We start from the raw sequence: 26,545 nt of genomic DNA, 5'->3' as shown, positions 1-26,545 counted from the left end.
AAAATAGGTGAAGGAAATTAATTTAAATTTCCAGTTATAAAATAATTAAGTCATGGGATGTGATGTGCAGCATAGGAAATATAGTTTATAATATTGTAATAGCTTTGTACAGTGACAGATGGCTATTAGACTTATCATGGTGATCAGTAATAATGTATATGTGTCAAATCACTATGTTTTACACCTGAAACTAACATACTGTATGTCATCTGTACTTCAGTGTAAAAAAAAGGGGGAAAAAGGCTGTATTTTTGATGCTATAGAACTAAGATATTGGTTAGTTTTTATGTATCAAATCTAGACTCGCTGGTTAAACTATAGCTTAGTTAAACTATTAATTTCAACACCAGTTTACTTTAAGATCACGGATTTGAACTGAATGTTAAATAGCTATTACAATGTTAGACAATGCTAATGTTTTGCAATCACGTATTGTCTTTCATCCTGAGCATCCAGTTGAGCAGTGGTTTTCTAGCTGTGTTCTGCCAAGCCCCAGGGCTACTGTGCAATTTAAAATAGGGTTGGGAGGTTCAGTAAGCTGAGCTCTTTCTCTTACCACCATCATCCAGTATCTTCAGTGTTTTATTCTGTGCAGAATTCTGTGTAAGGTTTCCCCTTGTTGAGGTGGGTAGTTTATGTGGTATTTTAAAAGTTTGGAGGCAGTTGCATCCTGGCATCTAAACCTGCTTAATGTTCTTTTTTCACACTATTGTAGGAATCTGGTAAAAAGTTTTTGATTCTTTATGCTGGAATCTTGGTCTGTAATTTATATAAACACTGTTTTTCTGCCTCTTTGCCTTTCTCCTCCCACCCTCTCTCTGGCTTATGGGCATCATTGAGCATCTACTTTATGTGACCATAGTAGGATTTTGGCCCTGTACTGTATACAATAAAAATCTTTACACAGCAGATAGATTTCCCAGAGACTTAAATTTCTAAAATAAAATTGTGTGCTTTACCTTTTAAAAATACTTAGAATACGGGAAGTTTTACTTACACAAATACTTTATGTCTGTCTTCAGTGTGAAGATGAAGTATCTTTCAGGATGCTGGAATTAAACTTGTGAAAAACTAGAAAGTTGGGAGCTAAAAACCAGTGTAAAAAAAAAAAAAAAAACAGTATAGCTGGGATACAAAGCCTAAAAAATCATCCAAATGTACAGGAATTGTGTACTACAGGTCCATGAGACAGTTGCTAAAGTGGCTTGTCTTCTCATTCTCTTGACATTGTCTTTTACAGAGCAAAAGTTTTAAATTTTAATGAATTTCAGCTTATCAGTTATTTCTTTCAGGGATCATGTCTTTGGTGTTGTATTTACAAAGATACCACTATACCCAAAGTTAGCTACGTTTTCTCCTATATTATCTTTCAAGAGTTTTGTAAGTTTTGCATTTTACATTTAGGTCTATGATCCATTTTAATTAATTTTTGTGGAGAGCATAAAACCTTTGTCAGACATGTCATTTTTTTTTCTTGCATATGGATGTCCAGTTATTCCAGCACCATTTGTTGAAAAGACTATCTTTGCTCCATCTTATTACCTTTGTTCTTTTATCGAAGATCAGTTGACTATATTTATAAGGGTCAATTTCTGGGCTCTGTATTCTGTTCCCTTAATCTATTTGTCTGTTCTCTTGCTGATACTACACTGTTGATGACTATAGCTTTATAGTAAATCTTGAAGTTAGGTGACATCAGTCAGCCAACTTTGTTCTTCTCTTTTGATATTGTATTAGCTATTCTGACTCTTTGCCTCTCCCTGTAAACTTTAGAATCAGTTTTGTTGATATTCACAAAATGCTGATAACTTGCTGATATTTTGATTGGGATTGTATTGAATTCATAGATAATATTGGGAAGAACTGACACTTTGACTGTATTGATTCTTCCTTTCCATGAACATGGAATATCTGTCATTTATTCTTTGACATCGTTCATCAGAGATCTGTAGTTCTTCTCTTATAGATCTTGTACATATTTTATTAGATTTGTACTTAAGTAATTTCTTTAGGTGTTAATATAAATAGTGATGTGTTTTTTTGTTTTTTAATTTTTATTTTATTCATTTGGCTGCAATGGATCTTAGTTGCAGCATCATATCCACTTCTGTAGTTGTGGTGCATGGGCTTAGTTGCTCCAAGGCATGTGGGATCTTGGCTGCCTGATCAGGGATTGAACCCGTGTCCTCTGCATTACAGGGCAGATTCTTAACCACTGGACTACCGGGAAAGTCCTATGTTTTGTTTTTAATTTAAATTCCACATGTTTACTTTTGGCATATAGGAAAATGGTTGACTTTTATATATTAACCTTATATCTTGCAACCTTCCTATAGTTGCTTATTAACTCAAGGGAATTTTTTTTTTTTTGGTTGATTCTTTCAGATTTTCTACATAGATGATCACATCATCTGTGGATAAAGGTAGTTTTATGACTTCTTTCCTGATCTGTATACCTTTTATTTCCTTTTCTTACTGCATTAACTAGGACATCCACTATGATGTTGAAAAGGAGTGATGTAAGGATAGATTGTTGCCTTATATCTGATCTTTGTGGGAAAGTGTCAAGTTTCCCAACATTAAGTATAATGTTAGCTGTATGGTTTCTGTAGAAAGTCTTTGTCAAGTTGAGAAAGTTCCTCTCTATTCCTAGTTTTTATCATGGAGTTTTTTTTTTTTTCTTTCTATCATGAATATATTATATATACACATATATATGTATGTATATGTATTTTTAAAATTGGAGAACAATTGCTTTACAATGTTGTGGTGGTCTCTGTAGTACATCAGTGTGAATCAGTCATAATTATATATATATCAACTCTCTCTTGAGCCTCCCTACCTGCCACATTCCACCCCTCTGAGTTGTCTTAGAATGCCAGACTGGGCTCCCTGTATTATACAGCAACTTTCCACTGACTGTCTGTTTTACACGTGATGGTCTATGTATGTCAGTGGTATTTGCTCAGTTCATCTCACTCTCACCTTCCCCCGCTGTGTCAAGTCTGTTCTCTACTAGGTTCATCACTACCACTTTTCTAGATTCCATATATATGTGTTAATATATCAGTACTTGTTTTTTTCTTTCTGACTTACTTCACTCTATATAAGAGGCTCTAGGTTCATCTACCTCACTACAACTGACTCAGATTTATTCCTTTTTATGACTGAGTATATTCCATTGTACCACAACTTCTTTATCCATTCATTTGTTGATGGACATCTAGGTTCCTTCCATGTCCTAGCTATTGTAAATAGTGCTGTGATGAACATTGGGGTACATGTGTCATTTTGAATTGTGGCTTTCTCAGGGTGTATGCCCAGTAGTAGGATTGCTGGGTCATATGGTAGTTTGGGGGCTTCCCTAGTGGGTAAGTGATAAAGAATATGCCTGCAATTCAGGAGACCACTTTCTACACAAGGGATGTGGGTTCAATCCCTGGATTGGGAATATTGCCTGTAGAAGAAAATGGCAACCCACTCTAATATTCTTGTCTGGAAAATCCCATGGACAAAGGAGCTTGGAGGGCTACAGTCCACGGGGTCACAAGAGCCAGACATGACTTGGTGACTAAACCACCACCACATGGTGGTTTTATCCCTAGTTTGTTGTGAATCTCCATACTGTAGTGGCAGTACCAGTTCACGTTCCCACCAGCAGTGCAGCAGGGTTCTAGTTTCTCTACATGCTCTCTAGCATTTATTGTTTGTAGTTCTTTTTCTGATGACCATTCTGATTGGTATGAGGTGATACCTCATTGTAGTTTTGATTTGTATTTCTCTAATAATGAGTGATGTGAACATCTTTTCATGTGTTTATTGGCCATCTGTATGTCTTCTTTTGAGAAATGTCTGCTTAAATTTTTGTTCAGTTTTTGACTGGAGTGGTGAATGAATTATATATTACTTAATGATCTATTGCTGTATGTTTTTATGGAGGTAAAATTCAGTTTCATTTTCATTCTTCCTTGTTCATTGATTATTCTTTTACTTTTACCAATTGGTAATTTGTGTATTTTTAGGCTCAGCTTGCCAATCGGAAACAAAAATTAGAGTCTGTGGAACTGTCCAGCCAGTCGGAAATTCAGCACCTGAGCAGTAAGCTGGAGCGGGCCAATGATACTATCTGTGCCAATGAGTTGGAAATAGAGCGCCTCACCATGAGAGTCAATGACTTGGTTGGAACCAATATGACTATTATGCAAGAGCAGCGGCAGAAAGAAGAAAAATTGAAGGAATCTGAAAAAATGCTAGAGGTATATTTTTAAATTTTTATATACTATAACTGAGGAAATGTGTGTGTGTCTGTTTTAAGAGAAACTAACCTACAACCAGGTTCCAAAATCTGCAGTTTCTTACCTACCCTATAGCCAGTGGATCAGATATTGACATTGGGCCTATTAATACTGTATCTGTTATATAATTTACAGTTTGACTCCTGGCTTCCTTTTCTCATGAAATAGAAAAACTGTAATAACATCTGACTTTTTTTCTGAGTATTTTTACAGGTTCTGCAAGAAGAAAAGAGAGGATTGAAGGCAGCTCTTCAGACTCAAGAAAATTTTATCCATGATGCAAGAATACAAAAGGAGAAGCTGCAAGCAAAATTAAAGGCAGTTGATACTCAACACACAGTAGAGACCATAAGGTATAATCTTAAATGTTATTAGTCTTAGCCACAGGGTGGTTTGGCATTTGCATGGTTTTTAATATTACATATTCATAATTTTGTGCTTGATCATATTATAGGTTTTCTTAGTTTTAATTTCGGAGTTAAATTTTTAGGGTATTAGATAATAATGTGTGGTTATTTTTTTCTACCTTCAGTGTGGGTCCCCTAAACAAGAAACTCTGAGGTTTAGAAAGTTAGAAGCCCTTTTGTCAATCTGCATGGGTTTCCCAGGTGGTGCAGTGGTAAAGAATCCACCGACCAGTGCAAGAGACGTGGGTTCAGTCCCCTGGGTTGGGAGATCCTCGGGAGGAGGAAATGACAACCCACGCCATTATTCTTGCCAGGATGATCCAATGGACAGAGGAGCCTCACAGGCTACAGTCCATGGGGCTACAAAGAGTCAGACATGACTTAGCGACTATTCTTTCTCTGTCTCCTGTTAATCTGTACCCTTGCTAAAACTCCAAACGTGAAAGGAATTATAGTCTTTTGTCTCCTGGGAGGCCTACCTTCTTTGGTAAAATAGATCATGATTAGTAGCTGGTAAGGACATGTACTTATCTTCTGTGAGAACTCCAAAATTACAACTTGCTGCTGAACAACCATCAACAGAAGTATGTTGGCTCCCACCAAAAAGATAGCCCACGTCCAAGGGCAAAGGAGGAGCCCTGGCAAGATGGTAGGAGGGGCACAATCACGTTTAGAATCAACCCCATACTGGCCAGAGATGCTCAGAGGGCTCAAACAAACCTTGTGCCACTGGGACCCAGGGATCCCACAGAGACTGAGCCAGAACTGTGTTTGAGTATCTCCTGCAGAGGTATGGGTCAGCAGTGGCTTGCCGCAGAGGCAGGGGCTCTGGGTGCAGTAGAGCTGGGTATGGCATAAGCCCTCCTGGGGGAGGTCACCATTAACCCCACCATAGGGCAGCCAGAACTTAGAGAAACAGACTCTTGGAGGGCACAAACAAAACCTTGTGTGCACCAGGACCCAGGAGAAAGGAGCAGTGACCCCACAAGAGACTGAGCCAGACTTGCCTGTGAGTGTCCAGGAGTCTCTGGCAGAGGCGTGGGTTGGTGGTGGCTGCTGCAGGGTCAGAGGCACTGATTGCGGCAGTGTGTGCATGGAACCTTTTGAAGGAGGTCTCTATTATCTTCATTACCTCCACCATAGTTTGCCCTCAGGTCAAACTCCTCCAACAGGGAGGAAACACGACCCCCCCTCCCTATCAACAGAAAATTGGATTAAAGATTTACTGAACATGACCCCATCCATCAGACCAAGACCCAGTTTCCCCCTTGGTCAGTCTCTCTCATCAGGGAGCTTCCTTATCCTTATCCATCAGAGGGCAGACAGACTGAAAACCACAATCACAGAAAACTAACCAAACTGATCACATGGACCACAGCCTTGACTGTGAGCCATGCCATGTAGGGCCACCCAAGATGGATGGGTCATGATGGAGAGTTCTAACAGAACGTGTTCCACTGGAGAAGGGAATGGCAAACCACTTCAGTATTCTTGCCTTGAGAACCCCATGAAAAGGCAAAAAGATAGGACACTGAAAGATGAACTCCCTTTTTTGGTAAACCAGGAAACAGACTAAAGAATTCTGAAGAGTTTCATTACTAAAAAGAATTGGGAAAATATGAACTGCCTCTGTGTTGTTTTTGTTTGCAAAGATACAGGCCTTTAACAATCCTTCTATATCTTCCCGTAGATCACTGGAGGAACCTCTGGCAGAAAGGAGGTATGCCTCTCAAGGGCAGGGGGACTTGCAGAACGTGCTCTGCCAACTGGATTTTACCCACACTAGTGAAGAGCTTCTGCAGGCAGAGGTGACGCGTCTGGAAGGCAGGTAGATAATTACATGCATTTCAGCAATGTTCAAATTGTTAGAAACTATTTCAATCATTGTATTGATAAAGTAAGCTAATATAACAAGTGAAAACATGTTTTTTCCTCCAGCTTTCACAAATTGGCCTAACTTCTGATTTCACTGAGATTAAAGGAGAACTTTGATCTCAAGTAAAGTAGAACTTCCTAATCTTTTTACCACCAGACCTACCAGTCAGCCTGCACCTGTCTGTGCCCTTAATCTGTGAAGAGTGGATGAATCAATGGATGACATGTCTGTGCTTCTAAGATTCCACTTCTGTATAGTTTCTACGGTTTTTTCTTTTCTTTTTTACATTGTCAATTCTTAATCTCTGCTAAATCATTTCCCCTGGTATAAAATTTGTTTTAATATTCCTCATCTTGGGAAAAAGATGAAAACCCTCCTTTAATTCTACATCCCTGTCAAGTTACTTCCATACTTCTCTGCTCTTCTTCAAAACCCAATTCTTCAAGAGGTGTCTATATTGACTCTCTGTATGTTTTCACATTTCTCCCATGCAGAAGGCCTTCAGTTAGACTGGCTTTCCCCTCTACCAGCCACCTCACTGGGGAGGTCTCACTGGATATGTGGTGCTCCTTCCTTCTGTTCTGAAATGCTGTTGATACGTCCTTGTGTGTTGATTGAATTCTTACTTATGCTGTACTATGCCCAGCTCACTTGTATTACAATACAGTGAACTTTTTTTTTTTGTCATACTGCAGAACTTTTTGATCGGGAGCAGTTTGATATTTTATTTTAAATGTAAATCACAGTCATTTGTACTCTAATATTTTCTGCATGTAGAAGATAAAAATATATAAACTGTTAGCCTGCAGGGAAACAAACAACCAAAAAATTTCCATTTTGCCTTTTTAAATAACAAATTTTTGTCCCTTCTCTAACTAATATATCTTTTATTACTGTTTTTGGAAACCACTAAATATTTTCTTTGCATAGTAAATATACGTGCATCCACAGAGTTTTTGCTTTATTTCTCACCTTGAAATACTTAAGATATTCTTAATTCTCATTACTGAAGTATATTTGCACACTGTAGATTGAATAAAATAAAGTTTAGTAGTCTTATTGACGGGCTTCCTTGGTGGCTCAGACAGTAAAGAATCCGCCTGCAATGCAGCAGACCTGGGTTCAGTCCCTGGGTTGGGAAGATCCCCTGGAGGAGGGCTTGGCAACCCACTCAAGTATTCTCGCCTGGAGAATCCTCATAGACAGAGGAGCCTGGTGGGCTACAGTCCATGGGTTGCAAAGAGTTGGACACAACCAAGCACAGCACAGCACATTCTTCTTGACATGGCTTCCCTGGTGGCTCAGCAGGTAAAGAATCCATTTGTACCAGTGAAGGAGACACAGGTTAAATCCTTGAGTTGGGAAGATCCCCTGGAGAAGGTATGGCAACCCACTCCAGAATTCTTGCCTGGGAAATCCCATGGACAGAGGAGCCTGGTGGGGATCCATGGGATCGCAAAAGAGGTGGACACGACTTAGCAGCTAAACAACAATGACAAATTGTTATTGATATTAGAGCTGATATTTATAATTTTTATCATAGATTTCCCATTGATTAACTTTTTAGTGGTCTTTTACATGTTTTGCTATGCTTTCAGCAAACTCTGAAGACTTGTGTCTTGCTTCCGACACACTGCCAACCTGGAACACCTTATTCTCTTTAGGCCTCGATTTTCCCATCTTTAGATAGGACAAGTTTATTTCTGATTTTTCTTCTCTCTCTACCTCAGTGTTCTATTTGACATATTGTAGTCATGTCGCTAAGAGTTGGACATGACTGAACTGCTTCACTTTCCCTTTTCACTTTCATGCATTGGAGAAGGAAATGGCAACCCACTCCAGTGTTCTTGCCTGGAGAATCCCAGGGACAGCAGAGCCTGGTGGGCTGCCGTCTATGGGGTCGCACAGAGTCGGACACGACTGAAGTGACTTAGCAGCAGCAGTCATGTACTAAGTACCACATAATAAGCATTCTAGGATTTTTAGAAATAAGGTTGGAATAAATGGATACAAATGCTCCTGTTCAGTAATAAAACTGAATGACTTTAAAGATTATTTTTCTATAGCAAAAGATAGGTAGAAAAAGGAACCCTTTTAGACAGCTTATTTGTATTGTTCAGTTTGAACAGAATACTCCCTGAAACAGGAACTGGAGGAATGTACATGATTGTTTTGTGTTGTTGTATTGCCAAGGTGATATTTTGAACAATAGCTTATCTGGTAAATTGGCTGTGTGTGGGAACAGTCTAACAGTTATTAAGCCTTTATTGAACAGTCTGGAGCCAAATGATGAAGGGCCCGAGAGTATGGTGGACAAGGTTAAAGGGAGGTGAGAGGTTAAAGATATTATTTTAATTATAGAATTTGTAGTTTGAGAGACAGAATATGTACATTAAAAGACCTAAGAGCAATTTAAAGTGAAAGTTCTAGAAAGTGTCTACATTCAAACTCTAACAGTTGAAAGTAGACTGTTTTTAAGATGATTTAGAGGAATGAGAGTCGGGGTGGCTCTATCCAGGTAAATGCTGATTCGATTCTTGAAGGGTGTTGACTGTCCATTGTCAGGTGGTAGGGGGAGGTGCTGTGTGGCCAAGGAGGTGGTATGTGAAAAGAAAAGAAGTCAGGCTTAGCACATGGCGCAAGGCAGACTGTAAAGCCTAGCAATTTAGAAGCAAAACGACTTGATAGTGGATATAAGCTGTGAGATAAGAGAAGTATGGTGTCCCTGATGAGGGATAAATAAAGGTGACAGACTGGGAACTCATGATTATTTTGGCAGCTGTGTATAGGATGGGGTTGTAATTAAGCGTGGTGAAGACTGACGTTATGATGGCAGCTCGTGTGCGACTAGAGAGAAAAAATTGCCTACGTTGCTATAACATTTAGAATTTTGTAACCAGTAGTATTTTAAGCAGATAGAAGGTATATAGGTGAACACAGAAGTCAGAAGTATCTCCCCAGAAGTGTGGATTGGATTTTGCTGACTCCACTGATATGGAAATTGGAAATGAGTTTTATTTTGGGGTACAAAGTGATGTTTATTTCTTGGTCATTAAGAGGGTAGTTAGATAACTGAACTTGTGGGATTCAGGGTTTTGTTTTGTTTTAAATATGTGACCTTATTTTTGTCATAAAGCTTAGAATCTGTGAGTGCAACATGTAAACAGCTGAGCCAAGAGCTAATGGAAAAATATGGAGAGCTGAAGAAGATGGAAGTGCACAACAATGAGTACAGGGCTGAGATCAAGAAGGTGAGAGGTGCAAACCCCTCCGTGTTTGTAGACTGAGCAGTGGGTTGGGAGGTTATAGTAGTTAATTTTAATGAGAGGAAAATGTCATCCAGAGGCCATGTGATGCTCATGAGTAGAGTGCCTGTAAGGTGCTTAGGAGAATGTCTGTGTCATTCTCAGGGATGCCATTTAAGTATTTTCAAGATAATTGAAGGCTGCCCCCTTTGAACTTTACAACTTTATTTTAAATATGTCTTGATGAAAAATTTTCTAAAAGATAACACACCTTCTTGCTTGCATGAACACATGAACATATTAATTGAGCTGGCATTTAGTATTTTCTTACTGGCTGAAGGTGGTGATGGATGTGTGTTCTCTTCTGTACTATGGGTAGTTATATCCTCATTGGCATTTGAAGTTTGTGGAATTTGTCTCTGTGTTAGTGGCCCTAGCTGTCCTGTTTGTTGAGTCATTTCTTTTTATTACTTCTTTGAGATTACTTCTAGCTCCTTTCTTTTTCTCTTTCTGTTATCTTCTGTGGACCAGGAAACCATATAAGCAAATTTTGAGATTTGCAACCAGAAAGAGTGAAGGTAACGAATGCTGTCCTCTAGACTATGTGTGCTTCGGCTCGTTGATGCTGGTTCTCAGCATTTGAGTCAGCCGTCTCTCACTGTTTGGAGATCTAATAAATAATTGTGGGCATAACCACCTGACCTTCAGTACAGATATGCAGCTTGGTAAATTGCTAATCTTTTGCAGATTTAATTAGGGAAAAATTTATGACTTGAGGCAAGGTAAAAATTACTCTATTATTAATATTATATTTTTCTATCTAACATGTCTTTTCTCAATTTGTAATGCTTTCTATTTTTTTGCAGTTGAAAGAACAGATTTTACAGGCTGAACAGAGTTACAGTTCTGTACTAGAAGGAATGAAGATGGAGATCTCCCAGCTAACTCGAGAGTTACATCAGCGAGATATCACTATTGCTTCCACCAAAAGTTCTTCCTCTGACATGGAAAAGCGACTCAAAGCAGAGATACAAAAGGCAGAAGAAAAAGCAGTCGAGCATAAGGTGAAACTTGAACAAAAATTTTCTTTATTTGAAGTTTGTTTTTGAAGGTTCAATTTATTAAAGGTATAATTTGCATAGTGTTTAGTTCAGTACATTTTTATTAACCCCCTTCTTTAGGCTGGTTAACAAGTGGTCTAGTGAAGATTGGCAGGAGTTAAGAGTAGCTCAGACAAGTGAAAGGGCTGTTTCTGTGGTGAGTGGTGACGGTTACCTGTTCACTGTGGCAGGTGGGACAAGTGGTAAGGGGTGAGATGGGAAAGCAGGGCTTAGCTCCTGAAAGGCCCACCTGCCCTGTGCGGGGGTTTTCATGTTATCTTGGGATCTGTAGAGAATGGGTTAAACAGGAGCAAAAAGTATCTGTGGTTGTATGGAGAATAAGAAGGAAGCAGAGAGACCACTCAGATGCTGTCACAGCAGTGAGATGGTGGCCTGAGCACTGCGCAGGGGAGACCCAGGGAAATGGATCATTCTGGAGATACTTGCCTGGTAAGACTGACTAGACTTTGTATTTGACTGGACAGGGAGAGTGAGTTAGACAGAGTTAGGGAAGGATGTCACTAGGATTTCAGTTTGGGCAACTGATTAGAGAGAGGTGCTCTTTAATGAAATACAGAAAAGATAAGGAGCAGGTTTGGGGAGGATAATGAATTTGTATGAATATTACACAAAATGGGGAAGCTGGCAGATGGGCACTGGTTTGAGATAAAAGCTGGACTTTCATATGGAAATATCTAAGTTCCACAGAAGGCCTGGAGTGCAAGATTAAAATCAAGGTAAGACATTTAGCCGTGGAAGTTTTTACATGAAGTTGGCATTTGAAACCCCAAGAGACTTAGATATTGTAAGGAGAAGGCATAGAGTGTGAAGAGGAGAGACTTGAACCCAACTTAGGAAACTACTCATTTAGAGTAAAAAGGTGCCAGAATGATGTAAAAAGGAAAGAGACAATAAGGAAGAAAACCAGATAGTTTTCAGAAAAGAAGCAGGAAGCCAAGGAAGGCAGGAATCTTCAAGTAGGAATAAGCTACTTGAAAGGAGTGCAGATTACAAGATGCTGGAGGCAGAGGCCAGGAAGAGGAGTTGCCAGGGAGTCAGCAGTGCCTGGATTGATCTGTTTAGAATAATACTCTTAATTGCATGCATACAAATTCATGTTGAAACACCTCTTCAAAAAATGTTTTAGAAAGTATTTGTATATATGAATGAAGAATGTAACTTCACCTAATGAAAATTATATATAGAAAAAATTTTTAAGATGGATTTGATTTATTCATTACATTTATTTCTTTTTTTCTACTTTTCCCTTCTCAGGAGATGTTGGGTCAGCTGGAATCACTCAAGTTAGAAAATCGTCATCTTTCTGAAATGGTGATGAAATTGGAATTGGGTTTACATGAGGTAAACATATATAGAAACTATATATATACATATATAGAAACTTGCTTTTCTGCTATACAAGCCTTAAAAGAAATTACTTTGTAAATACTGATATTGTAGAGAAAGCTAAGATCAAACTATGAAATAATCCTTCTGCAAAAACTTTCTCAAAAAGAAGACTGTGATAGGAGTGAGCAAAATATGACTCTTCAGCAACTGGAAGATTTAAAAAAATATTATATGTGATAAAAATGCATGTAAAATAGAATATATATAAAGGGTTTAGCATAGTGTCTGGCATTTAGTAGATATATAATAAATATTTAATGCTGTTATTATTACTGTAATTACTATTTTCACAGTCTTTTCATTGTAAAGTATGTCATCTTTTAAGTATTTTTGTTTTAAATATATTTCTACAAGGTAAAAGTGTTAAGTGAAACTGTTAGTCACTTGGTTGTATCTGACTCTGCGACCCCATGAACTATAGCCCTCCAGGCTCCTCTGTCCATGGGATTCTCCAGGCAAAAATACTGGAATGGGTAGCCATTCCCTTCTCCAGGGGATCTTCCCAACTCAGAGATCAAAGCCATATCTCCTGCATTGCAGGCAGATTCTTTACCGTCTGAGCCACTAGAGAAAATACACTTCATTTAATCAAATATTCTAGAATCTTTTATGCTCAAAGTATTTAGTAGATGATGTAATAGATACAAGGATGAATAAGATTCTTGTCTTTACAAGACTGAGGGTAATCCAGTAGGGAGGATAAGAAATGTAAGCAAGCTTCTATGAAACCAAAGAACAGGATTAGCTAACAGAGTTACCAACTGTGTGGGTCCTCTTTTAACTGTTTTGTTATAAAATTGTTATTTTTGCAAAATAACCCGTCTGTTTCTTACTCCTCTTTTCTTGATATAGGTCAAATGCCCAGAGATTTTAGAAATTCTTTTTTTCTGTTTTTCTGGAGAGTCTATGCCTCCAAAAATTCGTGGTTGTACAATGCCCCTGTTGGCTCCTAAGTAGTTTTAGTTTCACTCTCAAGGATTGTGGAGGCTGGGGTGGAAGAACACGTAAAACACTACACGAATACTTTATTTCAGCTAAAAGAAAATACAGGGAACCATTTTTATAATCTTTTGAGAGGGTGAGACTCTCTTAGCATCTTGCAACCACAAATAATTTTACAACGTAAAGAATTCTACAACATAAAAATATAAAATTTCTGGATTACAAAAGGCCCCATTTAAAAGACTGATTGACTAGAGGAAAACAATCGGTTAACAGACAAAAGGTTAATATAAAATATTAATATATAAGGCCTTATAAATATAATACAGTCATTGGATCTAGTAGGAAAATAGGTTCAGTTCAGTACAGTTCAGTCACTCAGTGGTGTCTGACTCTTTGAGACCCCATGGACTGCAGCATGCCAGGATTCCCTGTCTATTACCAATTCCCAGAGCTTGTTCAAGCTAATGTGCATTGAGTCGGTGATGCCATCCAACCATTTCATCCTCTGTCGTCCCCTTCTCTTCCTGCCTTCAATTTTTCCCAGCATCAGGGTCTTTTCAAATGAGTCAGTTCTTCGCATCAGGTGGCCAAAGTATTAGAGTTTCAGCTTCAGTATCAATCCTGCCAATGAGTATTCAGAACTGATTTCCTTTAGGGTTGACTGGTTGGATCTCCTTGCAGTCGAAGGGACTCTCAAGAGTCTTCTCCAACACCACAGTTCAAAAGCATCAATTCTTTGGCACTCAGCTTTCTTTATAGTCCAACTCTCACATCCATATACAACTATTGGTAAAACCATAGCTTTGACTACATGGACCTTTGTCAGCAAAGTAATGTCTCTGCTTTTTATTATGCTGTTTAGGCTGGTCATAGCTTTTCTTCCAGGGAGCAAGTGTATTTTAATTTCATGGCTGCAGTCACCATCTGCAGTGATTTTGGAGCCCAAGAAAATAAAGTGTGTCACTGTTTCCATTGTTTCCCCATCTATTTGCCATGAAGTGATGGGACCGGATGCCATGATCTTAGTTTTTTGAATGTTGACTTTTAAGCCTGCATATCTGAGGTTATTGATATTTCTCCCAGCCATCTTGATTCCAGCTTGTGCTTCTCCAGCCCAGCATTTCTCATGAAGTACTCTGCATATAAGTTAAATAAGCAGGGTGACAATATATAGCCTTGACATACTCCTTTCCCAATTTAGAACCAGTTTGTTGTTCCATGTTTGGTTCTAACTGTTGCTTCTTGACCTGCATACAGGTTTCTCAGGGGGCAGGTAAGGTGACCTGGTATTCCCATCTCTTGAAGAATTTTTCACAGTTTGTTGTGATCTACAGAGTCCATAAATAGATAATCATAGAAGTAATGCAGAAATTCAACCAAGAAGAAAAGCAGTTACATCCCTTAATAAACAAAAGAAATAAATATTCTTTTGTTTATTGACTTGACAGTGATTTTTTAAAAACTGATACAACCAGTGTTGGCAGGGATATAGAGCAACAGGCCCTTTAGTGCTCTGTTAATGAGAAAGTAAATTGACACAGCCATTCTGGAGGGCAGTTTAGCAATGTCCATTAAACCAAATGTAAATACATGCAGTCCATAAAGTCCTGAGTCATGTGCGTTTCTGATTTTGGTTGTCATTGCTGAATTGTTCTCCTTTTGTCATCAGTTTGCATTCCCAAAGAACCCATCCTGGAGAAGCAAATGCATGAAAACGGTCATTTCAGTGTTGTTTGCAGTATCCAAAATTTTGAAAAAATGTAAATGTTAGTCTGTAGAGGGATGGTTTCATGATTTTCTTTACTAGGAAATGTTATGCCGTCATTTAATGTGGCAAATGAACATATGCTCCCTCGTCAAATCCCTCTAAAACTAAAGTGAAAGGACTTTGTTTTTTAAAGCAAACCTACGAGGATGGAAAAAGTAGGAGTGGAGACAACAGCTAAGTATTTTGTAAGGGGGAAGGTGGATGGAAGGAAGGAAAGAAGAAAGGAAGGAAGGAAAACGACTTTATACACCTTGATAAGCAATACTAAGCTAGTGGTGGAGAAAACGAAGAACCTGATTTGCACCACAGAGTCTTCAAAAGGCTCAGGATTTCAGTTCAGTTCAGTTGTGGGTGATTCTATGTGACCCCATGCACTGCAGCATGCCAGTCTTCCCTGTCCACCAATTCCCAGGCTTGCTCAAAGTCATGTCCATCTGGTTGGTGATGCCATCCAACCATCTCATCCTCTGTCGTCGCCTTCTCCTCCTGCCTTCAGTCTTTCCCAGCACATCTTTCCCAGGGTCTTTTCCAGTGAGTCAGTTCTTCACATCAGGTGGTCAAAGTATTGGAGCTTCAACTTCAGCAACAGTCCTTCCAGTGAGTATTCAGGACTGATTTCCTTTAGGGTTGACTGGTTGAATCTCCTTGCAGTCCAGGGGACTCTCAAGAGTCTCCAACACCACAGTTCAAAAGCATCATTTCTTCAGTGCTCAGCTTTCTTTATGGTCCAACTCTCACGTCTGTGCATGACTTCTGGAAAAACCATAGCTTTGACTAGATGAACCTTTGTTGGCAAAATAATGTCTCTGCTTTTTGATATGCTGTCTTGGTTGGTCATAACTTCTCTTCCAAAGAGCAAGCATCTTTTAATTTCATGGCTGCAGTCAACATTTGCAGTGATTTTGGAGCCCAAGAAAATAAAGTCTGTCACTGCTCAGGCTTTGGAAATAGCTGATTGAGACTTTTATCTTATGTAGTGTGATTACCTGTTCATATTTAAGAGTTGGGAACTCTCAGAAGTGCTTAACCCAGACTATGGCCAGAGATTGTGTTCAGCTTGCTGCTGCTGCTGCTTAGTTGCTTCAGTCGTGTCCAGCTCTGTGCGACCCCATAGATGGCAGCCCACCAGGTCCTCTGTCCCTGGGATTCTCCAGGCAAGAATACTGGAGTGGGTTGCCATTTCCTTCTCCAATGCATGAAAGTGAAAAGTGAAAGTGAAGTCGCTCATTTGTGTCTGACTCTTTGTGACCCCATGGACCGCATCCCACCTGGCTGCTCCGTCCATGGGATTCTCCAGGCAAGAATACTGGAGTGGGGTGCCATTGCCTTAATTTCTTCTGAAACCTCCAACAGTGGTAGGGATGTTCTTTCTTCACACAGCCAGGTGTGTGCTTGCTATGCACTTTTTATATTACCTTTCACATTCATTTGCTTGTAATTATTGTTAATAAAATAGTAAATTTGAGAAAAATTTAAATGATGCCTTCCTGGAAAAAGCAAACATTATCTTCTTCTAAAAGATATCTTTAATGACATCAGATATCAAACTCTGGCTGTTGAGGATCATGTCAGCAGTTAAGTTACAGTATAAACATGATGTATATATTAAGAACAATTATTAGAAAGTTCCATTTTGCATTTACCATCCTAGGAAGGTGATATTACTTTTACAAATGAATAATTTTGGCTAAATAACTCTTAATAAAAGTATCTAATGAGCTTTGTAATGAGAGCAATAGCTCTGATAAATTATTTACCACAGTGAAAATAAAAGTTGCCAGTAGTTCATAGTTTAACTTCTATGTCCTGCAGATTTTTCTTTTTGAGATTTTATCTGTCAACAACTTCCTGAAAGATTTTATAACTTATTGTCACTACTAGTACAGATAGTTAAATGGTTGTATTTTAAGCTTTATTTTTTTGTTAGGTAAATTGTGTTTGTAAAACTACTTGACCAGCTTATTTTCAAAAAATTCTTTATGGAAAAGGGCAAGCTAAACATTGTATTAAATTCCAAAGAAGATAACCATAATTTTTCAGAATGCTAATGAAAATATTTTGTCATTAGGAAAAAATGGTCCAGACTTCTGTTTTTTTAGGTACTGTATTACTAGGAAACACCTAGAATTGAAGAGCAGTAGAATTTATAATCACAGAATTCAGACCATATCAGAGTAGTAATTCGTACGTCATCCTTGTTGAATACTGACTTATCATGTCAAAATCAATCTCACATACCGGAATAGGTACAACATTATGTAAAAGTTTCCAAGACCAGAGAGTTATTTATTTAAAAGTTGTCCATGCCAGTCAAAATTCCTTTTCAGAACCTTATGTTCAGATTTCTTTCTTTGAAATAGGTCTCTTGATTGTCTCCCACAGGTATTGTGGGGCTATTCAACCTTCTGTCTCTGTCTTTTCCTTTTTTTTTAAGTTAAACTATAGTTGTATAGTTACAATATTATATCAAAGTGTACAGCATAGTTATTCCATATTTTTATAGATTATACTGTTTAAAGTTATTATAAAATGATGGCTGTGTCGTCTGCTGTGTAATACGTCCTTGTAGCTCATTTATTTGATACATAGTAGTTGTGCCTCTCACGCCCCTCCCCTGTCTGGCCACGCCCCCTCCGCTCCCCGTTGGTCACCATTCTCTGTGTCTGTGAGTCTGTTCTGTTTTGTAGTATCCATTTGTTTTATATTCTGGTTTCCACATATAAGTGATGACATAGTCTTTGTATTTCTCTGTCTGATTTATTTCACTAAGCTCAACTTTCTCTTTTCTTAAAGAATTCATGGTTACTGTTTTCTTTCTTTTTGTCTGTATTTGATTCTCATTTGTAGCTTTTTTCCATCCTAGTTCCAGCCTTCCTCCAGCTCCTTGGATATTCCTTCACACATCAGGGAAGCCCATTGTGCTCCTACCCCATTAACTGTAAGAAATACATCCTTTTTTTTTTTTTAAGGTGCCAAAATCAGATCTATACTTTTTCCTAAGTAAAACCATAGATTAACTAGTCACAGCTAAAAGTAATTTTCCACCAGCAGTATCACAGATCACAAGTATTCTTTTACAAATTAAGTGCCTCTGTTCTTTTTATTAGGCAAAAGAGATTTCACTAGCAGACCTCCAGGAAAATTATATTGAGGCATTAAATAAATTAGTATCTGAAAATCAACAACTACAGAAAGATTTGATGGATACCAAAGGTCAGCTGGAGATTTCTACTCAGATATGCAAAAAAAACCGGGACAGGATCTTTAAACCAACATACAGCAGAGTACCTGAGTTCAAGAATACAGAGTTCAAGTAAATTTTCTTCATAGTTTATTTAAAATTTGTATCTTTATTATGTAATGCTCATTTCTTTGAGAATAATTTCCAATTTATAGAAATTAAATCTTTATCAAAGGACCCTATATTTAATTCTGAAGTACAGTGTGTACAAGTAAAACTGTTAGGTTAAAAAATGCAGGGGGTTATATATCACTTTCATGTCTAGATGTAGGTGAGAATAACAGCCTAATTCCCCTGAGTTTTGTTACGCTGCTTCCCACCTTTCTAGCTTCACTTGTCCCATAAGAAGTGGAAGTTAGCTTTTTATAAAAAGCTTCTTTTGTATTTTTGGTGAACTAATAATAGATTGTTGCCTAAAACATCAGCATTCAATGAAAAACCACCCGGCTTCAGCTCTTACATGTTTTACTACCAGGAACCTTTGCTGACACCCTCTCTACCACTCCCACCTCACCCCCAGGTAAAGATAAGGGACTTCTGTCTGCACAGTGCTCCCCTCTGTCCTACCACCAACCCCACTAGGGCACTCAGATAGCTTACTTGTCTGTGGGGGCAGGAACGTGGTCATGGGGATTGGTATTTGGGGCCAGGGTGATGAAAAGAATGCCTGGTCTGAACAGGCTTCTGATTTTGTAAATTATAGCCTTCTCCTTAGTCTGGTTCTGTATTTTTATTGAACTTCCAACAATAAGTCTGTTTCTTTAAAGGAGGAAAATTGCTACAGTGTTTATCTGCTTTATTTTCTAATCTGCTATCCAGGCCAGCCCATGGCCAGCACAGGCATGATGGGATGAAGGCTGAGCCCTACAAAGCAGGTCTTCATTCTCCACAAGGACAAGAGTTGGATAGCATAGAGCCTGTGTCCCTGTCCCGAGGCTTCAGCCCCCCGAGCCATCAGATCAGCTCCTGCTGCTCCACTGTCTCTCTGCCATCTAACTTTCTGTGCAAAACTAACTCTCTGCCTTCAGTGCTAGATACAAATGAAACCAACTTTTCTGACACTGTCTCTGAGAGTATAAATGACCCAGAAGACTTTACATCTTCGGTATGGACACTTTCTGATCTTACTAGTTTATTAAGTGTGTTTAGTTTGATTTTATTGTTTTATTTTAAGTCATAAGGTTTTTTTTTTTTTTTTTCTGTCTCCTTACTGGTTCTTTCTCTTAAGTACCCTTTGTTATTCTCATGTATTTCTGTCCTAAGATTTTGCTTGTGAAGACTTCAGCCACGAGTACTTTTCAAAATGTGTCTTATTAAATATAAGTTATAGGGATTCATTTATTTTTAGCCAAAATTGAAAATTCCCTTCCTGCCTTTTTCAGAGAGGGTCACCTTTGTATTGGAAATGATTGGTTCAAGGAATCTCTCTGCCTGCCAAGATAGTCCTGGGGCGTAGATAGTGGTGAAGGAGAAAAGGAATGGCTGGAAAGGGAAAGAGTGGGTCGAGGCAGAGGAAGTAATGGCAGCTGATGTGTCTGTTATAGACCATAGACCAGGTGCCGCCCCGCAGGGCCCTGGTGGCAGACGCTGCCCTTTGACAGGGCTGGCCCCTTGTTCCTGCAGCAGATATGAGAACTCCTCTACATCCTTGTTTTTGCCTTCTGTGCTGAAGCACTCACCTCTGGCCATTCATTCTCATCACCCTGATGGTCCTGTATCTGTGAAAGTTCAGTACTTTTGACTTTTTAATGTGCCAACAAGTCCATATGAGTCCTCTTTTAGTTGTTGAAATAAACGTACTATATATGTAATTCTGAAATCCAAAAAAGACCTGATGACTAACTTTCTTTCTAAGTTTGGCACTAAGACCTGACCTGGCCTGAACTGATATGATGTGATAAAATGTTGATTGATCCCACCTAACATTTTATGTCAGAAATACCAATGTGTTTGATGATGGGATGTTACCTCAGACTCATCATAGGTCATGTATTCTATATTTGTGAATTCATCTACTTGCTAAACTATTTGTTACCTGTAAGTAGAACTCATTAGCACTTCCACAGTTATCCATGAACATGGCAGAGCTGGACAAAATGTGAGTCACTGGACTTGCACGTTTCCAGCTAAGGTCTGCCAAGGTGGTACGTTACCCTCTTGTCTCAGCTCTTGTGCTGAGAGGCCCAGAAGATAGAGCCACTCATGGGCAGTACAGTGCACGAAGCTCAGATGCTGGGCTTGATGAGGGTTTGAACCCCAGCTTTGGCCCCCCTTAATGGGGTGGCCTCAGGCAAGTCACCAAACACTGTGAGCCTTGTTTTTTGTGAAATAAAGCAAACAGAATCTACCTGGTGAGTTATTTTTAGGAGTTAGGATTATAATCTATGTGAAGTTTGTGTGTATGTGTTTGTTTCCCATAAAAGCAGTGTTTCAATATTCATTAATTCAGTGTTTGAGATGACGTTATAGAAAATAACTACTGCAGATAAGGGTCAACTAAATAGGGTACATCTAAATTCTGAAACCAGTGAATTCAGACAAGGGGCTGTAGACTCAAATTTTGGAGGAAGGAAAATATTGATTTTTACCTGGTATCTAATTTATTACAGGTAGATTTTCTATGCTTTAAAAAGTAACATTCAGATTTTTATAAATAAGTTTGAAATAAATAGGCATTAAGTATATCTCTTCTAGCGTATAGAAGGCTCTGAAAGTCTTCAAATGCGTAACTAATATATTTATATGACACTTCACACTTACATAACTGTCAGAAAGGAAGAGATCTGTGTTAATTTTTGTGGAAATTTTTTTTTAAACTATTATTATCATTAGGATAAAAACAGTATCTTGTCAGAGGAAAACATTCCCCTTTTGATATTGGTAGTTAGAAAATATCATGAATACTGTGTCTTAGAAATATACTGTCCAACTTACATATGTCAAAATGTGTTTCTCTTCTAGTGTCCCTTGCCTCTGTCTCCTCTTGGTTCAATAGCCACAAGATTTTTGGAAGAGGAAGAGCTGAGGTCTCATCACATCCTAGAGCGCCTAGATGCTCACATCGAAGAACTAAAGCGAGAAAGTGAGAAGACGGTGAAACAATTCACAGTCCTAAAGTAGCCACCTAAAAATCACAAACTTGGAAATAAAAATAAACACTGAAGAGTTACTGTCATCATGAAGTAGCAGCTCTTTGAAAGCCTGAACATGTGACTATATAGAAACCATAAAAATGAGATGTACTAAAGCTGCCATGACGAATCTGAAAAGCTGATACTTAGCTCTAAGGTGTTTTCTCTGCACTGTCTTGTTTAAAGGACTTTTTCCAGCAATAACATGTAAATAAACCACTTTGCTAGACTTTTTTCTCATATTAATATTTATTATCATAAAGTAATACTTTCTCTTGCTGACTTAAGTGTAATAGCTGTAGACTAATTAAAGATTTTATGATGCATGTTGGAAATAAAGTAACTGTAGGAAATTTCTTTGGGAGCAGTGTGTGTAGTGGAAGCATGGATCTCAGAGGCAGAGTGATCCAGATTTTGCTGGGTTTTATACTGGTTTTGCTCCTCATTAGTCAGTTGGGCTGGTAATGTGCAAGGCTAGGTGGAATTATGTGAAGGGGCTGGAGAAGTTTGACAGGAAGCCCTCTCCTATTCAAAAGACAGATGTGGGAAAGAGGTGGGAGCTGGGCCTGGGGCTGGGTTAGTGTGGGAGCCTGGGGACACTCAGTAGAAATCTCGGCATCTGCATTTCTGAGGAGAGGTTTGACGGGAGACAAAGATGTCAAGGTGCAGAAGCATTTGAAGCTGTGGAGATCTGGAGGAGGCAGGCAAGGAGAGAGAAGAGCAGAACTTGGGGCCGAAGGACACCAGCACACGAGCATCGTGTGGTTAGATCCAGCAGAGGAGCTGGAATGTGCAACCAGAGACCAGAAGGCGAGATGGAGGGCTCTTGTCAGAAGATGGGGCTCCTGTGACCAGCCCTCTCTGTGGATCTTTCCCATCAGCAAGCAAACGTCCTGTTATTTCTCCTTTCTTTAAAGCAAAACAAAACCTCAGTTGCACATCCTCCCTCCTGCTCCGCATACCTGCTCCCCTTCACACTCATGTCTCTGGCGAGAATTGTCTGCAGTGACTGTGGCCACTGCCATCTCTTTTTTTTTAATTTATTTTTAATTGGAGGGTAATGGCTTCAAAATGTTGTGTTGGTTTCTGTCATACAACAAGTGAATCAGCCATAAGTACACGTGTGTCCCCTCCCTCTTGAACCTCTCTCCCATTCCCCATCTCGTCCCACGCCTCCAGGCTGTCACAGAGTACAGAGTTGAGCTCCCTGTGTTACACAGCAACTCCCCATTAGCCACCTATATACGTGGTCATGTGTATGTTTCAGTGCTGCTCTCTCAGTTCATCCCACCCTCTCCTCCCCCAAACTGTCTGCAAGTCCATTCTCTTCATCTGTGTCTCTGTTCCTGTCCTGCAAAAGAATTCATCAGTACCATTTTTCTAGTTCCATATATATGTGTTAATATACTATATTTGTTTTTCTGACTGACTTCACTCTGTAGAGCAGGCTATAGATTCATCTACCTCACTGCAACTAACTCAAATGCGTTCCTTTTTATGGCTGTGTAATATTCCATTGTTTATGTGTACCACAACTTCTTTATCCATTCATCTGTCATTAGACATCTAGGTTGGCTCCTTATCCTACTAAACTACTGTAAATAGTGCTGCAGTGAACACTGGGGTATGTGTATCTCTTTCAGTTATGGTTTCCTCAGGGTATATGCTCAGGTAGTGGGATTGCTGGGTCATATGGTAGCTTGGGCTTCCCAGGTGGCACTAGTTGTAAAGAACCTGCCTGCCAGTGTAGGAGATATAAGAGATGTGGGTTTGATCCCTGGTAAGGAAGATGCCCTGGAGGAGACCATGGCAGCCCACTCCGGTACTCTTGCCTGGAGAATCCCCATGGACAGAGGAGCCTGGCAGGCTACAGTCCATGGGGTTGCAAAGATTTGGACACGACTGAAGTGACTTGCACACGTGCATGCATGGTAGTTTTATTCCTAGTTTTTAAAGGAATCTCCGTACTGTTCTCCATAGTGGCTGTATCAGTGCGCATTCCCACCAACAGTGCAAGAGTGTTCCTTTTCTCTACACCCTCTCCAGCACTTATTGTTTGTAGACTTTTTTGATGATGTTCATTCTGACCAGTGTGAGGTGATAACTTCATTGTGGTTTTGATTTGCATTTCTCTAGTAATGAGCGATGTTGGTCATCTTTTCATGTATTTGTTGGCCGTCAGTATGTCTTCTGTGGAGAAATGTCTGTGTGGGTCTTCTGCCCATTTTTTCATTGAGTTGTTTGTTTTTTCTGTTATTGAGCTGCATGAGCTGCTTGTAGATTTTGGAGATTAATCCTCTGTCGGTTGTTTTCATTTGCAATTATTTTCTCCCATTCTGAGGGTTGTCTTTTCATCTTGTTTATAGTTTCCTTTGCTGTGCAAAAGCTTTTAAGTTTAATTAGGACCCACTTGTTTATTTTTGTTTTTATTTCTATTACTCTAAGTCAAAAAGGATATTGCTGTGATTTATGTGAAAGAGTGTTCTGCCCATGTTTTCCTCTAAGAGTTTTATAGTTGCTGGCCTTACATTTAGGTCTTTAATCCATTTTGATTTTATTTTGTGTATGGTATTAGGAAGTGTTCTGTTATTGTTCAGTCACTTTAAGTTGTGTCTGACTTTTTGTGACCCCATAGACTACAGCATGCCAGGCTTCCCTGTTTTTAACTATCTCCCAGAATTTGCTCAGATTCGTGTCCCTTGAGTCAGTGATGCCATCTAACCATCTTATCCTCTGTTTCTCCCTTCTCTTTCTGTCCTCAGTCTTTCCCATCATCGGCATCTTTTCCAGTGAGTTGGCTGTTTGCATCAGGTGGCCAAAGTATTGGAGCTTCAGCATCAGTGCTTCCAATGAATATTCAGGGTTGATTTCCTTTAGGGTTGACTGGTTTGATCTCTTTGTTGTCCAAGGGACTCTCAAGAGTTCTCCAGCACAACAATTCAAAAGCATCAATTCTTCAGTGCTCAGCCTTCTTTATGGTCCAGTTCTCACATCCATATAGCTTTGACTATGTGGACGTTTGTCAGCAAAGTGATGTTTCTGCTTTTTAATACACTGTCTAGGTTTGTCATAGCTTTTCTTCCAAGGAGCAAGCATCTCTTAATATCATGATTGCAGTCCTAATCTACAGTGGTTTTGGAGCCCAAGAAAATAAAGTTTGTCACTGTTTCCACCATTTCCCCATCTATTCACCATGAAGTGATGGGACTGGATGCCATGAACTTTGTTTTTTGAATGTTGAGTTTTAAGCCAGCTTTTTCACTCCTCTTTGACTCTCATCAGGAAGCTCTTTAGTTCCTCTTTACCTTCTGCCAGTAGAGTGGTTTCATCTGTATATCTGAGGTTGTTGATATTTTTCCTGGAAATTTTGATTCCAGCTTGTGCTTCATCCAGCCCAGCATTTCACATGATGTGCTCTGCATATCAGTTAAATAAGCAGGGTGACAATATACAGCCTTGATGGACTCCTTTCCCAATTTGGAACTAGTCCGTTGTCTGATTGTAACTGTTGCTTCTTGACCTGCATATAGGTTTCTCAGGAGGCAGATAAGGTGATCTGTTAGTCCTGTCTCTTGAAGAATTTTCCACAGTTTGTTGTGATCCAGACATCTAAGGCTTTAGCATAGTCAATGAAGCAAAAGTAGATGTTTTTCTGGAATTCCGTTGCTTTTTCTACGATCCAACAGATGTTGGCAATTTGATCTCTGATTCCTCTGCCTTTTCTAAATCCAGCTTGTACATCTGGAAGTTATCGATTCATGTTGAAGGCTCACTTGAAGATTTTGAACACAACTTTACTAGCATGTTAAATGAGCGCCTCTAATTTCATTCTTTTGCATGTAGCTGTCCAGTTTTCCCAGCACCACTTATTGAAGAGGCTATCTTTTCTCCATTGTATTTTCTTGCTTCCTTTGTCAAAGATAATAGATGCGTCCCATTATTTTCTTAACTTAATCCTCTCTAAGCCCACCTCCCTCCCCACCATGAAACTTCTCTCCTGGCCTGGAGGTCGCCAGTGACTTTGTCATTTCTGAGCATCATTTCACACGCTTGGTCTCCCCCCTCACCGTCTCTTGGTTTCTCTGACCTGACACTCCTACTTATTCCATCTGATTCTACTCTTCTGAATTTTCCTCTACTAAAGGCCTCTGCTAGGACTTCGGTGTGAGTTTTCTCACTCAACATGCTCTTTCCCTAGACTACTGCATTCAACTTTTAAGCTTTTAATTCTGTCTGTAGGCCAGTGACCCCTTTGACCTCTCCGCAGAGCTCCTGCCTTAGACTATCTTCACTTGAATGTCTGATAAGAACCTTAGGCTGAAGATTTCCGAGAGCTCTTGAATGGCCCTGTTGCTTAGATTCCATGTCAGGGTGGCATCGTGTGCCAGTTGCTGGGAGTTATTCCTTAATTTCTTCCTTACCCGCACCCTCTGTATCTAAGCCTTTGGGAGGTCCTGTCAGTTCCGCCTGCTGTCTCAGACCCAGCCATTTCTCTCCTCGTGCCTGCCACCCAGTCTCTCACCTAGATTCCAGCAGTACCTCCTAATTGTTATTATTCCTACTCCTGACTCAATAATTCATTCTCCATAATGCCTCCTAAGTTATCCTTTAGAAATGTAAATTAAACAGTGTCCCTGCTACCTCCCTTCCAATCCTGCAAAGGCTCCGTGTTCCACTAAGTTTAAATGTGAGTTGCTTGTCATCTCCCATAAGACCCGCAATACTCCATGCCCACCTCCATCACCCACTCCATCACTGTCCTTCCTGTGCTCCAGCCTCCCTGGCCTCCTTTCTGTTTTTTGAGAGCTGCCAGCCTTAACCTGTGCAGGTCGTTGCACTTGCTGTTTACCTGGACTCCCATTCTTTCACGCATGTTAGGTGCTTTCTCCAAATCCTCCCTGACTGCCGTCTCCAAAATCCACTTCTCCCAGGTTCTCTTGCTCCCTGCCCAGAGTTATTGCCTTCACAGTACTCAGCACTCTGCAGCCCTCCCATCACTTGATTTGTGTTTTTATTGTCACTTCTGCCTTTAGAATCAAGCTCCTTGAGGGGAAGGACTTTGCTGTCTGGGGGCCCTCATCTCTCCACACAAGCCCCGCACTTGGAGCTACTCAAGTAGTTCAGAAA

General features: G+C 39.5%; 1 protein-coding gene across 10 annotated transcripts in view; it reads left to right on the top strand.

Moving 5' to 3' along the window:
• Positions 1 to 21,771, top strand: part of CEP63 (centrosomal protein 63) — a 73,964-nt gene extending 52,193 nt beyond the window's left edge. For 4 of the 10 annotated variants that reach the window (XM_027545461.1, XM_027545471.1, XM_027545501.1 and 1 more), the window contains 9 exons: positions 4,023 to 4,256; positions 4,509 to 4,648; positions 6,393 to 6,530; positions 9,715 to 9,829; positions 10,690 to 10,887; positions 12,199 to 12,285; positions 18,154 to 18,359; positions 19,107 to 19,392; positions 21,249 to 21,757. In XM_027545461.1, the coding sequence (XP_027401262.1) occupies positions 4,023 to 4,256; positions 4,509 to 4,648; positions 6,393 to 6,530; positions 9,715 to 9,829; positions 10,690 to 10,887; positions 12,199 to 12,285; positions 18,154 to 18,359; positions 19,107 to 19,392; positions 21,249 to 21,407 (1,563 nt within the window). In that variant the 3' untranslated portion in view covers positions 21,408 to 21,757. Of the gene's footprint in view, positions 1 to 4,022; positions 4,257 to 4,508; positions 4,649 to 6,392; positions 6,531 to 9,714; positions 9,830 to 10,689; positions 10,888 to 12,198; positions 12,286 to 18,153; positions 18,360 to 19,106; positions 19,393 to 21,248 lie in introns of all 10 variants that reach the window. The other 6 variants (XM_027545491.1, XM_027545477.1, XM_027545511.1 and 3 more) reach the window with 5 other exon arrangements.
• The last annotated feature ends 4,774 nt before the right edge of the window (positions 21,772 to 26,545 follow it).

Source organism: Bos indicus x Bos taurus, chromosome 1 (genome assembly GCF_003369695.1).
Source record: "Bos indicus x Bos taurus breed Angus x Brahman F1 hybrid chromosome 1, Bos_hybrid_MaternalHap_v2.0, whole genome shotgun sequence".
Classification (NCBI taxonomy): domain Eukaryota; kingdom Metazoa; phylum Chordata; class Mammalia; order Artiodactyla; family Bovidae; genus Bos; species Bos indicus x Bos taurus.
This window is presented reverse-complemented; position numbering and strand designations above follow the sequence as displayed.